Source organism: Delphinapterus leucas, chromosome 5, assembly GCF_059928025.1.
Source record: "Delphinapterus leucas isolate spDelLeu-1000000601 "Yukka" chromosome 5, BTC_Dleu_Yukka2, whole genome shotgun sequence".
Classification (NCBI taxonomy): Eukaryota; Metazoa; Chordata; class Mammalia; order Artiodactyla; family Monodontidae; genus Delphinapterus; species Delphinapterus leucas.
Window position 1 is genome coordinate 66,686,424 of NC_143133.1, and position 12,861 is coordinate 66,699,284.

The following is a 12,861-nucleotide window of genomic DNA, read 5'->3' on the forward strand; positions in this document are numbered from 1 at the left end:
CTTTGTGTGTGTGTGTGTGTGTGTGTGTGTGTGTGTGTGTGTGTGTGTGTGTGTGTGTGTGTGTCAGGCTGAGCACTTTTTGCTTCTTTATGAGAAACAGTCATAATTAAGGGCAGTAGTTTAAGGACACCTCAATAAGAGAGTTCTTAAAGATGGGATAGAGTTTAATGGAAAAAAATGTTCTGCTTGGAAAACATGCTAGGGAACTATGAATGGTTTTTTCTCCTTTTCATCCATAAAAAGATTAGAAGTGTAGTACTCTGAATTACTTTTCAGGCAGAGAAACTATAAAACACTGTGAAATAGAGAAGCAGGATTCAGAATGTTGCATTTTGTTTTTTATTACAAAAGAAATACATGCACATGGTAGAAGATTAGAAAATACTGATAATAAGAAAAAACAATTTACAAAATCTGTAACTATCGTTGAGTGATAAACACCACCATTACCTTGGTGTGCATAACTCTATGTATGTTCTTTAAAAATCAAATCATGTTGTGGAAGCTGTTTTGTTACCTGATTGTAGCTTTTTTAAAGGTTAAAGGCATTTATTTTTGTACTTTAGGGCATAAATGGAGCTACAGAAATGTCGATACAATAAGTGTATATCCATGAGATTTTGGACTACCTTTCCATAAATCTTACTTGAATGCAGTGTTATTTTCTTCTGTTTTTTATTCAAGGTGGTGCATCACAATTATGATGTAGTTCTTTTTTTTTTCTAAAGATTTTCTTTTTTTTTGATGTGGACCATTTTTTAAAGTCTTCATTGAATTTGTTAACAATATTGCTTCTGTTTTTTTATGGTTTGGTTTTTTGGCCGTGAGGCATGTGGGATCTTAGAACCCGCACCCCATGCATTGGAAGGTGAAGTCGTAACCACTGGACCACCAGGGAAGTTCCTATGATGTAGTTATTGATGCTAGCTACTGGGTGACTGTAAGGACTTTCATGAAATGAACTGTGAAATTGACAAACCTATATGTCAATTATGATTCTTCCAGTATGGAAGACTAATCCAGGGCCAAAATTAAAACAGAGATAACCATAATTTTTGAAAGGTAGAAGAGATCCTACAGAGTGAGTATATATGTTACACACAAGGGAAGAGAGAAAATACTCCGAAACAGTGTCCAGGGCCATACAACTAGTTATTGGTGAGAGATTGCAACTGAAATCCAGCTGTTCTAACTTCTCGTCCATTGCTTTTTCATCTATTGCATGTGTCTCTCACTAAGGAGCCCATTTCATGAGATTGCAGAATAGAGCACTGTGTGGTCCGGCTTTCTTAGGGGCAACGTTTCCAACCTCCAGACTCACAGCCCTACGTAAAGAGAGGGCTCCTGGGAACCTCTCCACCGTTAAGAAATTCCGCGAAGCAGAGTAATTGTCCCTATTAACTCTTTAAGTCCTGTCTATCTTGGGAAGAACAGAATGACCATTCCTGGATCTTAGGATTTAGGACAGCCATTGGAAAGATTTTTAAATTTATTTTTAAAGTCCTATGCAATATAAGGCATGGTGGGAGTTTAAGGTGGAGGGATAAATGTGGGGCAGAAGCTGGCCAGAAAATAGCCAAAGATTTAACTTCACCAATAGGAATGTTTTTCTTTCTTGTCCTCCCTCTGTCAGTTGTCATCATCCTCTTCAACATCACTATGATTTTTTTTAAAAAATCTAACATATCTCATACTTACTATAGTCAGACACTGAATTCGGTGTTTTCATATGCATTATCTCATTTAATCTTATGAATCAAATTGTTATTCCCATCGTACAAATAAGCAAACCGAGGCTCAAGTGACCTTAAGTAATTTGGTCAAGGGCTTCCTAGCTGGTAATCAAGCTAGGATTCTAACTTAAGTCTTTGGGTCTCCAGAACCCATGCTCTTTACAGTCTATTACACTATCCCTCTTATAAGCATCCGTGAGGGGTTGAGGTTCAAAAACCCAAGTCAGATTGCAGAGTAATCTTGAACTTGATATGGACAGTGGCATGAAAAGGAGGTCTAAGTTGGGACACATGAGGTCTATGGCAGTGAGCTTTCTAGTTCACACAGTCCAATACTAGAAATTTGTTTTCTCTGTCTATCTTTGAGGTCATGCTGGGAGTGGGGGTGTGAGAAGGATCCAACATGATCAGGCTGAAGGTCACAGCTATACTGTTTTTCTAGCAGGAAACATAGATGAAAATTAGGAATCAGGGTAGACATCCAGCTGGGTAGAATGGCTCTGAGATTTATGCCAGATGCTCATGAAGGTACCACGGGGACACAGTTCACTCTGAACACCCGACACACAGGCATTGATGTAGCAGACTAATTCCAGAAGAAATATGTGTAGTTTTTACATATGACACCTGTTTCCAAAAAAGAAACTGTAGTGGAACTAAGTGCAGCTTACGTGTTATGCTCAGTTCTTGGCTAATGAGACACTTATGTGTGTTCAGGCTCAAGACACAAATGGGAATGGTGAGGATCTCCAGCTAAAGAAAAAAATGCAAGTGACCATGGGATGGTGAAGGAGCCTACTCAAGGTAATAGATGTCACCCTGGGAGGCAGAGGGACAGATTTCTCTCTCTATTGCTGCTGGTAAGGGGTGCACATTTTTCAATTTGAATATCTATAGCGGTAATTCTCAAAGTGTGGTCCCCAGACCAACAGCACCAGAATCACATGGGAACTTATTGGAAATGCACACTCTCAGGCTCCACCCCAAGCCTAATTAATTAGACACTCTGAGGGTGGCGACAAACCTTCCAGGTGACTGGGATGCAACTGAAGTCTGAGACCCACTGACCTGCAGCATTACAGCATTTATTTATCAAAGCAACCATATGAGTTATGTATTGTCATCTTTGTTTTGCAGAAGGGAAATCCAAGAAATGTCAAGTTAATGTTAAGTATCATGCCCAAGATTACACAACTAGTAGATAGTAAAATTGAGATTAAACTTCACTGTTATATGGCTGTAGTTATGTATGCTTCCAGATATTTTTAACTTAACTGAATTTAATCTTTTAGTTAATGTGTTTGGATATTTTCTTCAGAGGTGATTACCATATCATGTATATCATATGTCATATCATGACATGTCATATATCATGCCATATATCATATATATTATACTATATATCTTGCCTCTAACATAGCATTTAAATGATATAATAGGAGCCACCTTCTACATGGAATTATCTTGAAGAGCTTCCATATTAACCACCTTTCCCTCCTTTTCCCTTTAGCTCTTTTTTTTCCACAATTTATTTTGAATTTCAATGCTATGAAAGTTGAGAATAGTCCAATAAGCAACACTATATTCTTTATTTAGAATTACCAGTTAACATCTTGCCACGTATGCTTTCTCTTTCTTTTTCTGTGTGTATATAATCATGTGTATCAAACACACGTTTCCCTGAATTATTAGAAATAAGTTGCCGATGTTATAACAGTTCACCTTTAAATAATTTAACGTGTATCTCCAAGGACAGGAACTTTCTCTTATATAACTGCAATACTACTAGACAGCAAATAAGTTTAACATTTGTTCAGTAATATAATCAAATATTTGGTCCATATTCAGATTTCTCCAATTACTAAAGAAATATCGCATATGTTTTTTTAAATTCAAAATGCAACATAAATCATGCAATGCATTTTGCTGTCATCTTTTATTTATTTATTTATTTTTATTTAATTTATTTTTTTTTTCTGAAGTGAAAAAATAAATTGTAGTTTATTGCAAAAGAATTTACATTAAAATTAAGGGCTTCCTACAACTATATATATATATACTATATATATAATATATATATATTATATTGCGATTATTGATCTAGATGTTTGCATAACATCTGAGATATTTTTATTCAAGTATTTATTTTTTTTGAATTTTATTTTATTTTTTATACAGCAGGTTCTTATTAGTTATCCATTTTATACATATTAGTGTATATAAGTCAATCCCAATCCCATGTCTTTTTCATCTTGTTTATCTAGAGCCACCCCTCTGTCTTTTTGTTTGCTTTCATGCCATTGACATTTCTGGAGTGTGGGTTAGTTATTTAGAAAAACGTCCCACTTCCCACTTGTGTACTTCCTGTTGCATCCCATTAGGTAGCACATGATGTCTGTTTGTGCCATTCTTGATGAACAGCTTGGTTATTTAGTTAGGTGATGTCTGCTATAGCTCTGCAACATAAGGTACCCCTTCCTCTTGTAAATCAAAAGTGGTATGTGGGATGATACTTCGAGATCATAGGATGTATTATTCTGCTTTTTAACAACTTTTCACTGAATGGTATTAACATCCCTTTGGATCCTTGTCTGAATCAGATATCACACAGGGTTGCAAAATGGTGATTTTTTGAATTCTATTACTTCTACATTTATTTTCTGGCATTTTTCTAGAAGGAAGAACCCCGTCCTCCATCATTTTCCCCTTTTCCTCTCTTATTTTTTTATGTACTAGGTATTACATATATATGTATGCATCTGTTATCACTATTTACTTTGATTACATTTTCTTAAGAATGTCATTTAATTTCATGTTTCAGGTTAATAAATCATTATTATCTTTTGAAGAGAAATGCATCATAATTTTTGATGAATGATGCTAACTATATGGTCACTGGACTTATACCTAGGTAGAAAAAACAGATAAAAGATTAGATGTATCAGTCTTTTCAAATGGGAGGGTTCAGCCCTTTACTCTTCTAGGTTTTATTACTCATTAGGACTTCTTCTAGGTTTTATTACTCTTCTAGGTTTTATTACTCATTAGGACTTCTTCAATGTATTTTGGGCAGAATGGAGGAGGGATGGCCAGAAAGAATCTTGTAGATTTGATTTTTTTCACATTCCTGTAATTATACTCTACTTTTAAGAGAAATCTGCTTTGAATTTGGGTCGTAGACTTGATCTATGGTGGATTTTTACATCTCTGTGAGTTCAGTAGTCTTCTAGAAGTATTTTATATACATGTGAATATGACATATTCACATGTATATAAATGAATATGAAAATGAATATAGTTCCCTGTCAGTAGGACCTTGTTTTTCATCCATTCTATATATAATAGTTGGCATATGCTAACCCCAATCTCCCACTTCATCCCTCCCCCACCCTCCTCCCCCTTGGCAACCACAAGTCTGTTCTCTATGTTTGTGAGTCTGTTTCTCTTTCATAGACCTTAAAAGAGGCATTAATTGCTATTTTTTTCTCATTCTATTGTTAACTCTTCTTAATGTGGCTGATTCTCACTGTTACTTCATAATTTTTTCCTGAGAGTTTTTGAAAACTGTTCCCTTTGGAAGGAAGCAAGGCAAGACACCAGTAAACTAGTCTCTTTTGTTATCAGACTTTAATGTCTTAATAATTAAGCAATTTTAATATAAATTTATATTGCGATTATTGTTCTGCTTGAGTGATTGTTGATATGTATAGCAATTTAATATTGCACTGAAGTTAATTGTCTTTATATCACTTATGGAGGAATCTGAGAAATGATGGTGATGATTCATTGAAAATAGTCATTCCCTTCTGATACTTTTGGGAACATAGAACAATGTTATGGTTTTGATGTTTGTAACATTTAAGCTTGACAGGAGGCCCAAAGTAAGAGTGGCTTAAAGAAGGTAGGGATCTATTTCTCTTTCTCATAAACAGGAAAAAGAAGTAGGCAATCTATTACTAATAAGGAGACTCCACAGTCATGAGGGACTCAGACCCCTTCTATCAGGTCCCTCTGCTATCTTTTTTTTTTTGTGTGTGGGTATTCCTATTTAAAAAAATTTTTTATTGAAATATAGTTGATTTACAATGTTGCGTTAGTTTCCACCAACAGTGTAGAAGTGATCCTTTTTCTCCATACCCTCACCAGCGTTTATTATTTGTAGACTTTTTGATGTTGGCCATTCTGACTGGTGTTAGGTGATACCTCATTGTACTTTTGATTTGCATTTCTCTTATAGTTAGAAATGTTGTCCCTCTGCTATCTTAACACATAGCTTCCAATGGAAGGTCCAATATGGCTGCTCCAGATAAAAAGCTCATATGTGCTCTCAACCAGAATGAAAGAGGAAGGGTGCACCCCTCCCTTTAAAGAAGAATGCTTCCTGGAGTTCGCACACTCCTCTTCTGCTTATACCTTATTGGCCAGAATCTAGTCACATGGCCCATGTCTAGCTATAAGAGAGACTGTGAAATGTAAATTTTATTCTGGGCAACCCTATTCTGAGCTAAAAATGGGTGGTTATGTTACTAAAGAAGTAGGGGAAGATGCATATTGGGGCAAATTAGCAATCTCTGCCATAACCTTGTAATAATTTGGGCTTTATTTGTCAATATTTTCCAGGGGTAATTGTCAACTTGTCCACTTTTTTAACAGTTGACAAATTCTCCTTGAGAACTTTATCTGTTTTCTGGAATAGTTCAATGCATTTTTCAGTAGTTCAATGACATTATTTTAAAGCATAAGAAAAGGAGACTCTGATCTCTTAAATGGTAAAGGAGAATGGCAGGGGGCACATGGATCTATGTGCTATTTCTCATCCATCTGCTCTGACACACAGATGTACCCAAACCTCCACAGGTCTGTTGCCAAATTCTGATCAATGAGCAAAACATTAATTTCTGTAGCTGATTGTGCATATAGTTATACAGTGTTGTCACTTAGAACACTGAATGTATACAGCATGTATATGGCAGGTATACCTGCATTAGATGAGTCAAGGGCATTATGAGGGGGTCTTTGTTGGGGATCCAGGCTCTATCTGGGGATTGGCTATCATCAACATAGGGCTTCCATCTTCCACCGTTACTCTCAAATTCCAGAAAGTAGGAATGGGAGGAGAGGAAGAGAGGAACACACTCCTTCCCTTTCCGGGCAGTGTCTAGAATTTGCACATATTATGCGTGTGGATCTTTTTTCTTTTTATTGAACCATCTCTTACACTCACACTTTTATACTGATTACATCTAAGATGATTATATCTAAATCAGTCCCTTAGACTTTTACATTATTTGCTATTTTTTCATGATTATAAACATCAGTATATACATTTTGAAATATGTAAATCTTTAAATGTGTTTAAAGATAAGCATTTAAATGTTTAACAATATAAATTATTGTCTGCATTTTGAATGGTATCAGAATTGGGACAAGCACAAATTTGATAAATATTGCCAGTTTTCTTTTTAAAAAATTAAAACAGCATTCTCATCAGCTATATTTGAGAGGGTCTGTTTATTGCAAACTTACTAGTGTTTTGTCTTCTCATACAGTTTTTAAAAATATATAAAGTTTCTTCATTCTAAGTGAGGTGAATATTTATTGTCTATCTGTAACTTTTTCTCTCTTCCTTTCTTATTAAGGAATCTTATTAGATATTTATATATAAATAATACTAATTTTTCTTCTCTTATATTTGTTACTTATAAATTTCCATATATTATGTCCTTTTAATTTAGCTAATGTTTCTCATTGAAGGAGAGAAATATAAAGTGCTCACAAAGTCAGAGTTATGAAGTATAAATGATGTGACTTTTTCCATTGTTTTTAAGTATACAAGATATTTCTCATCCTGAGATCCAGAGATTGCAGAAATATATACCTTCATTATCTTCTATTTTAATTTTTTTGTAATTTAACTTGGTTTATGATATGAGGTAAGTCTCTAATCCATATATTTTTTCCAAATAGCCAACTGTGAATCCTTGCTATTTATTAGGTAATCTTTTTCATTTGCATCAATTGGTAGTGTATCATTCTATAAATACACCAACAAAAAATAATATGTATTTTCAACCTGTCTATTCGGTCTTATAGGTGCCAGAAATGTTTTTGTAGCAGAATATTGGTATGTGATGAGAAATTTTGTTGTAGGGAGTGTTTTTTATGTCCTTACAGCACAGTTATTACCATTTTGAGCCCAGAGACAAATAAAAGCATTTCCTTTTTTTTTTTTATAATGTGAATTTAGAAAGTGCTTTTCCACATGAATGTCCTGTGGGCACATCAAACTCACTGTGTCCAAAAGAATGCCATTATTTGTGGTCCCATTACAACTCTCCTCTTCTAATGTTTCCTAGTGTGGCTAATGGCATAGCTTTCATCCAGTCTCCCTAGCCACAAACCTCAGCATCATTTCTGACTTTTCCCTCTGCATTTCACCCTACATAGAGCTATTCCCTAGTATTTTCTAACTCTATCCTGAAATACTACTGGAATCAGTTCTTTCCCTTTGGTTATCACTGCCTCTGCTCTCAGAGCTGTGCCATCTCTGCTGGACAGCTTCAGGTTCTCGCCTCCAGCCTGTCCACCTTCAGCATAGGTACCAGTTAGCTCTCTAAATTACAGATCCAAGCACATTACTTCCTTGCTCTTAATCCTTGAGTGGCTTCACACTGTCTTGAGAATAGACTTCAAACTCATTAACATGATGTTCAAAGCCTAACAAAAGGTGGATCTTCATCCTACTTTCCTTTTTCAACTCTCTTCATTCCTGGCCACCCATGAACCCTGTGTTTCTGTCACCTTTTACTTTCAAATATTTCAGCATGGGCTGTTTTGCCCGTAACTGCCTTTCTCACTTTGTTTTCACAATCCACACTCTAAGTCTCAGATCAAATATCATTGGCTCTGGAAAGCTCTCTTTATTCAGTCAAACTTAATTGCACTGTACTCTGTGTTCCTATTGAATTTGTGTACACATTTATCATAGTCCAGATTATTTTCTAAATTGTTTAATATGCAGTATATCTGGTGAGACTCTATACATTTTAAGGGGACCAAAGTGGCCATCTGTCTTTGTAGACACAGAATATGTAGCAGATTTTCTTAGTTTGGCGTGATGGGCTTGTGACTGCAAACTAAAGGAGATGAAATTTTGAAAGCCAAAGCACAAAGTATCACTGCAGCCTCTGCAGAGATCTGACCCAGCAAGGATGACTTAGCAGCCAAAGGCAAGGACCCATATTCAATAGTGACACCAGATGGTAGCAACAGAAGTGATGAAAATTGTAAACTGAGGCTCACAGTGCCCTGATCAAACTCTCTAATTTTGTCTTGTGGATTTCAAATGGTCCTCTTTGAACTGAATAAGCAACTCTGCCCCCAGATTTCTGCTGGAGAAAGAGCTTAGATAATTCAGGCATGGGGCAACTGGATTATTAAAAGTGTGACCATATTTGTACTGCAAGCTGGTTAGGCAGGTTATCCAGGTTACACTTGGTTGTGTCTCCTCGACCACCCTGTACATATCTGCAAAGTGGGGCCCTTGTGGAATAATCTTTATATCTCCCTGCTGATGAGAACCGTGATTTGAACATTGTAAATATTTGAATTGAATTGCTTCTGCCCTATGTTTATTTTAATATTTATAACGACAGTCATGAAACAAGTAACGTTTTAAAGTTTTTTGTCAAAAATATTTTGCATTTGTAAATATTCCCGTAGAAGGTATGGGCTGCCTGGGAGCGCTGCCTGTGCTCTTTGGGACCTCAAGCTGCAGTTACTACTGTAGTAAATTCAGTTAACTACTGCAGCATAATGTCATTAGCATTAATATAAAACCCCGAGAGATAGAGTATCATTACATTAAAAAAAACTATTTTGTCTACTTAGGTTGGCACTGGAGAAGATTGCCCTACAAAAGCAGTTCGCAGTTCTCTAGTTGCCAAGTTTTGCAAATTTGCTTGGCCTTGCTCTCTTATATAGAAATTGGTTACCGTCCATTGCAGTTTAAAATATCATTTTTCTTGTTTAGAGAAGAGGTTTCTAAGTGCACCCTACTACTGGAGAATGTTTATGCTGACATCCTATAATTTAGAATATGTAGCTGTGCTCCCAGGGACTTGTGCTGGCTCAGCCCTCAACTCTTCAAAGAGACTTTTGTACCAGATCCACATGGTTTCTATTGTTAGTTCCGTTTCCCTATTACTGTTGTCTGTTTATGTGAAAGGAGGGTCAGTGAATTGCTTGAGCTTTAATTTTCATGCCCTGTATGAAACCATGTGCTCTATATTCTAATGGGAAATACACATAGGGTGTAGTCCTGTATCTGAAATTTACAAGAAGTTTTGTTAAAGAAAATACAGAGGTATTTTGTAAGGAAAGTAATGTTGATCTATCTACATTATCTATGTATATATGTAAGTATGTACATTTACATCTATCTATTTATCTATCAATCATCTGTTAACTATTTACTGGTGTGTTAGTAAATAAGCTGGTAAATAGACTCTCCAGGAAAAAAGAAAGCCCTAGTTTGTAACATTTGCACATTTCCATGGCATAAATACTCCCACCATGGCTCATTTTAAGCTATCAATATGACATCGTTGAATACAGAGCTGGGAAGTGATACACAGAAATCTTTGTATAGTATTTTTACCATACAGTTACAACAAATGTAAATAACTTCAAAAGCATAGATAAATGCAAAATATAGTAAAAGAAGTAGGAAGTAGTCAGTTCTGAGTATTTATTATATTTGGTTTTTTTCAGATTTACAAATTTTGATAATATATTTTATTCATTCTTTTGTTTTATTTTTTAAAATTTTTATTGGAGTATAGTTGATTTACAGTGTTGTGTTAGATTATCTTCATTTAAAATGCCATTTGTTTACTGTAAGTTCATATAATTTAGTTTTTTCACAAGGCTCTGTTTAAGAACTGCTTGCAGAATTCCTGAAAATATAGCGACTGGCTCTTGCAAGCTGGTATAAAGTGGCCCCAACACAATACTGTATTAATCTATTTCTATCCACTTCTTCCTTTTTCTAAGAAGGGTAGGCCCCTGTGGCTGGGAGATCTTTGTTGAACTTCGTGGTGGGGGGTTAGGTAAACAGGTCTGGAGGAAGAAGCAGAAGTAAATTGCAGAGTGTAATAAAGGATGGAAGCTTTTGTGTATGGCGTGGGTAGGTGCTAGAATTATGGGGGATCAGAGGAAAGGTTTACATTTATTTCTGTGATAATTATCTTTCAAGTTGTCAGAGTAGAATGATTGAAGTCTTCAGGAATGTGTCTATTGCAGAACACACTGTAGTTTGCCATGGGGTATTTGATGGAAGTCCCCTTTTCCATTTCTTATATGAAATGCTTGGTAAAATCTACATTGCTTAGTAATGTCTTTCTTGGGAATGGATTCTTCTTGGAGAGGGAAGTAATATAGAGTTCTATATCAAAGTTGAAGTGGGGCAAAAACTGAGACTGCTTTCTGGGTTACAAGAGATATTTGAAAATGATGTATCTAAGACTGAAAGTTAAATCACATTAGCTGAAGTACAGAATCATTTGTTAAAATCTAAAATGTAAGCAGCATAGCATGGTGCTTCAGAGTACAGATTTTATAGCCTAACTTTTGGAGTTTGATTATAGATTCTACCACTTATTATCTGTGTGACTTTGGGCAAGTTATATAATACCTCTGAGTTTTGGTTCTCTTGGCTCTAAAACAGGAATTTTAATAATAGACGTTGTATTGCTTTGAGGATTAAATGAGTTATACGTAAAGCACTTAGAATAATTCCTGGCACACTGTAAATTATAGGATTAGCTATTATTTACAATTGGTCTAGGGACTTAGGAATATGATTAATTAGAGTATAAGATATATGAATATTATGTATGCTGGGTTTCTGAGGGGTCCCAGTAAGGACCCTCTTCCCTGTTTGAGTTCTGAACTAATTGAGGTATAGGAAACAAAAGTGATAAACATGGAGGAATCCATGGAATTACCCTTATTACTGATAATGCTGACAAAGCACACTGTACTTGCATCTGTAAAAGAGTGGGCTTCCTAATCCAGAAACTTAAAATTAGGCAGACTTGCCCAGCCATTGGCAGCCCTAGAACTCTGCAAGCATCCTCTTTGGGGCCAGACCCTTTCACCATGTGGCTGAGGGCAGAGCAGAGCACACACTGCCTGGGGGTATGCTGACTTCCAGAGGAAAGGGGAAGGGAAGAGACTGGGTGCCTGACTTCTACTTCCACAACTCATCAGTCAAATGATTTTACTCTTTTGTCAGTGGCTCCATGGTCACATGGCAGAGAGAAGCCAGGATTATTCCATAACTGGAGCTCCTTCCCCTCTATATCAATGTTCAACCAGTAACACAGAAACTACTTCTGGAGTTTTTAAAAAATTTTTTTTACTTCTGGTGTTTTTAATAGAGCACATTTAATTTGGTTATTCAGGCCACAAAGGGGTTGAGAGACTCAGTTGGGGATGGTGAGATAACTCAGGAATTTGTAGCAGCAGGAAGACATTGCCTACCTTCACCAAAGGGAGGAGATGCTGTTGCCAGAGACCAGGGGCTGGAGTTACCCCCAAAGAAGGTGGAACCCTGGTGGGTCTGTCCAGGAGGAGCTGGAGCCACAGAGGTACTGCCTGAGGTGGAGAGACAGTGGGAGAAATACCCTTGTCTCTCCTTCCCCAGCCTCCCATCCGTCTCCAGCACCTGGGAAACACAGCCTGCAGCGGTGAGCCCCACTGCTATATAGAGCAGAGAGGGGAAGAGACGGAATAGATCTGGGGGCAAACGGGGACTGGCATGTGCGCGCATGCACACACACACGCATACCCCTTCTATTTCGTGCTACTTTGCTTTTGGACTCTTTGGACTGTGTAGATCAAAATACTCATTCAGAAGGTATGATTTTTTGACATTACTTAAAAACACTGTCTATGGAAGTCAATTGAAGAAAGCTGAAAATCAATATGCCATTTGGCCCTAAATTCTCAAAATTCTGGTGAACATCCTCTGCAATATTCGTAGGTGATGCACTTCCCGACTACTCCCTAATAATGTCAGATTATTGCCTAAATTCTTTATTGTTTGTGGTCCTTTTAAAAATAG

General features: G+C 36.5%; 1 protein-coding gene across 6 annotated transcripts in view; it reads left to right on the forward strand.

The window, feature by feature from the left end:
* The window catches only part of LOC149749144 (uncharacterized), a 164,423-nt gene that overhangs the window by 25,642 nt on the left and 125,920 nt on the right, over positions 1-12,861 (forward strand). For all 6 annotated transcript variants that reach the window (XM_089911855.1, XM_089911861.1, XM_089911856.1 and 3 more), the window contains one exon: positions 2,451-2,537. Coding sequence is in view for 3 of the 6 variants with exons in the window: in XM_089911860.1 (XP_089767986.1) it covers positions 2,451-2,522 (72 nt within the window). In the remaining 3 variants the exon portion in view is untranslated. The remainder of the gene's footprint in view (positions 1-2,450; positions 2,538-12,861) is intronic.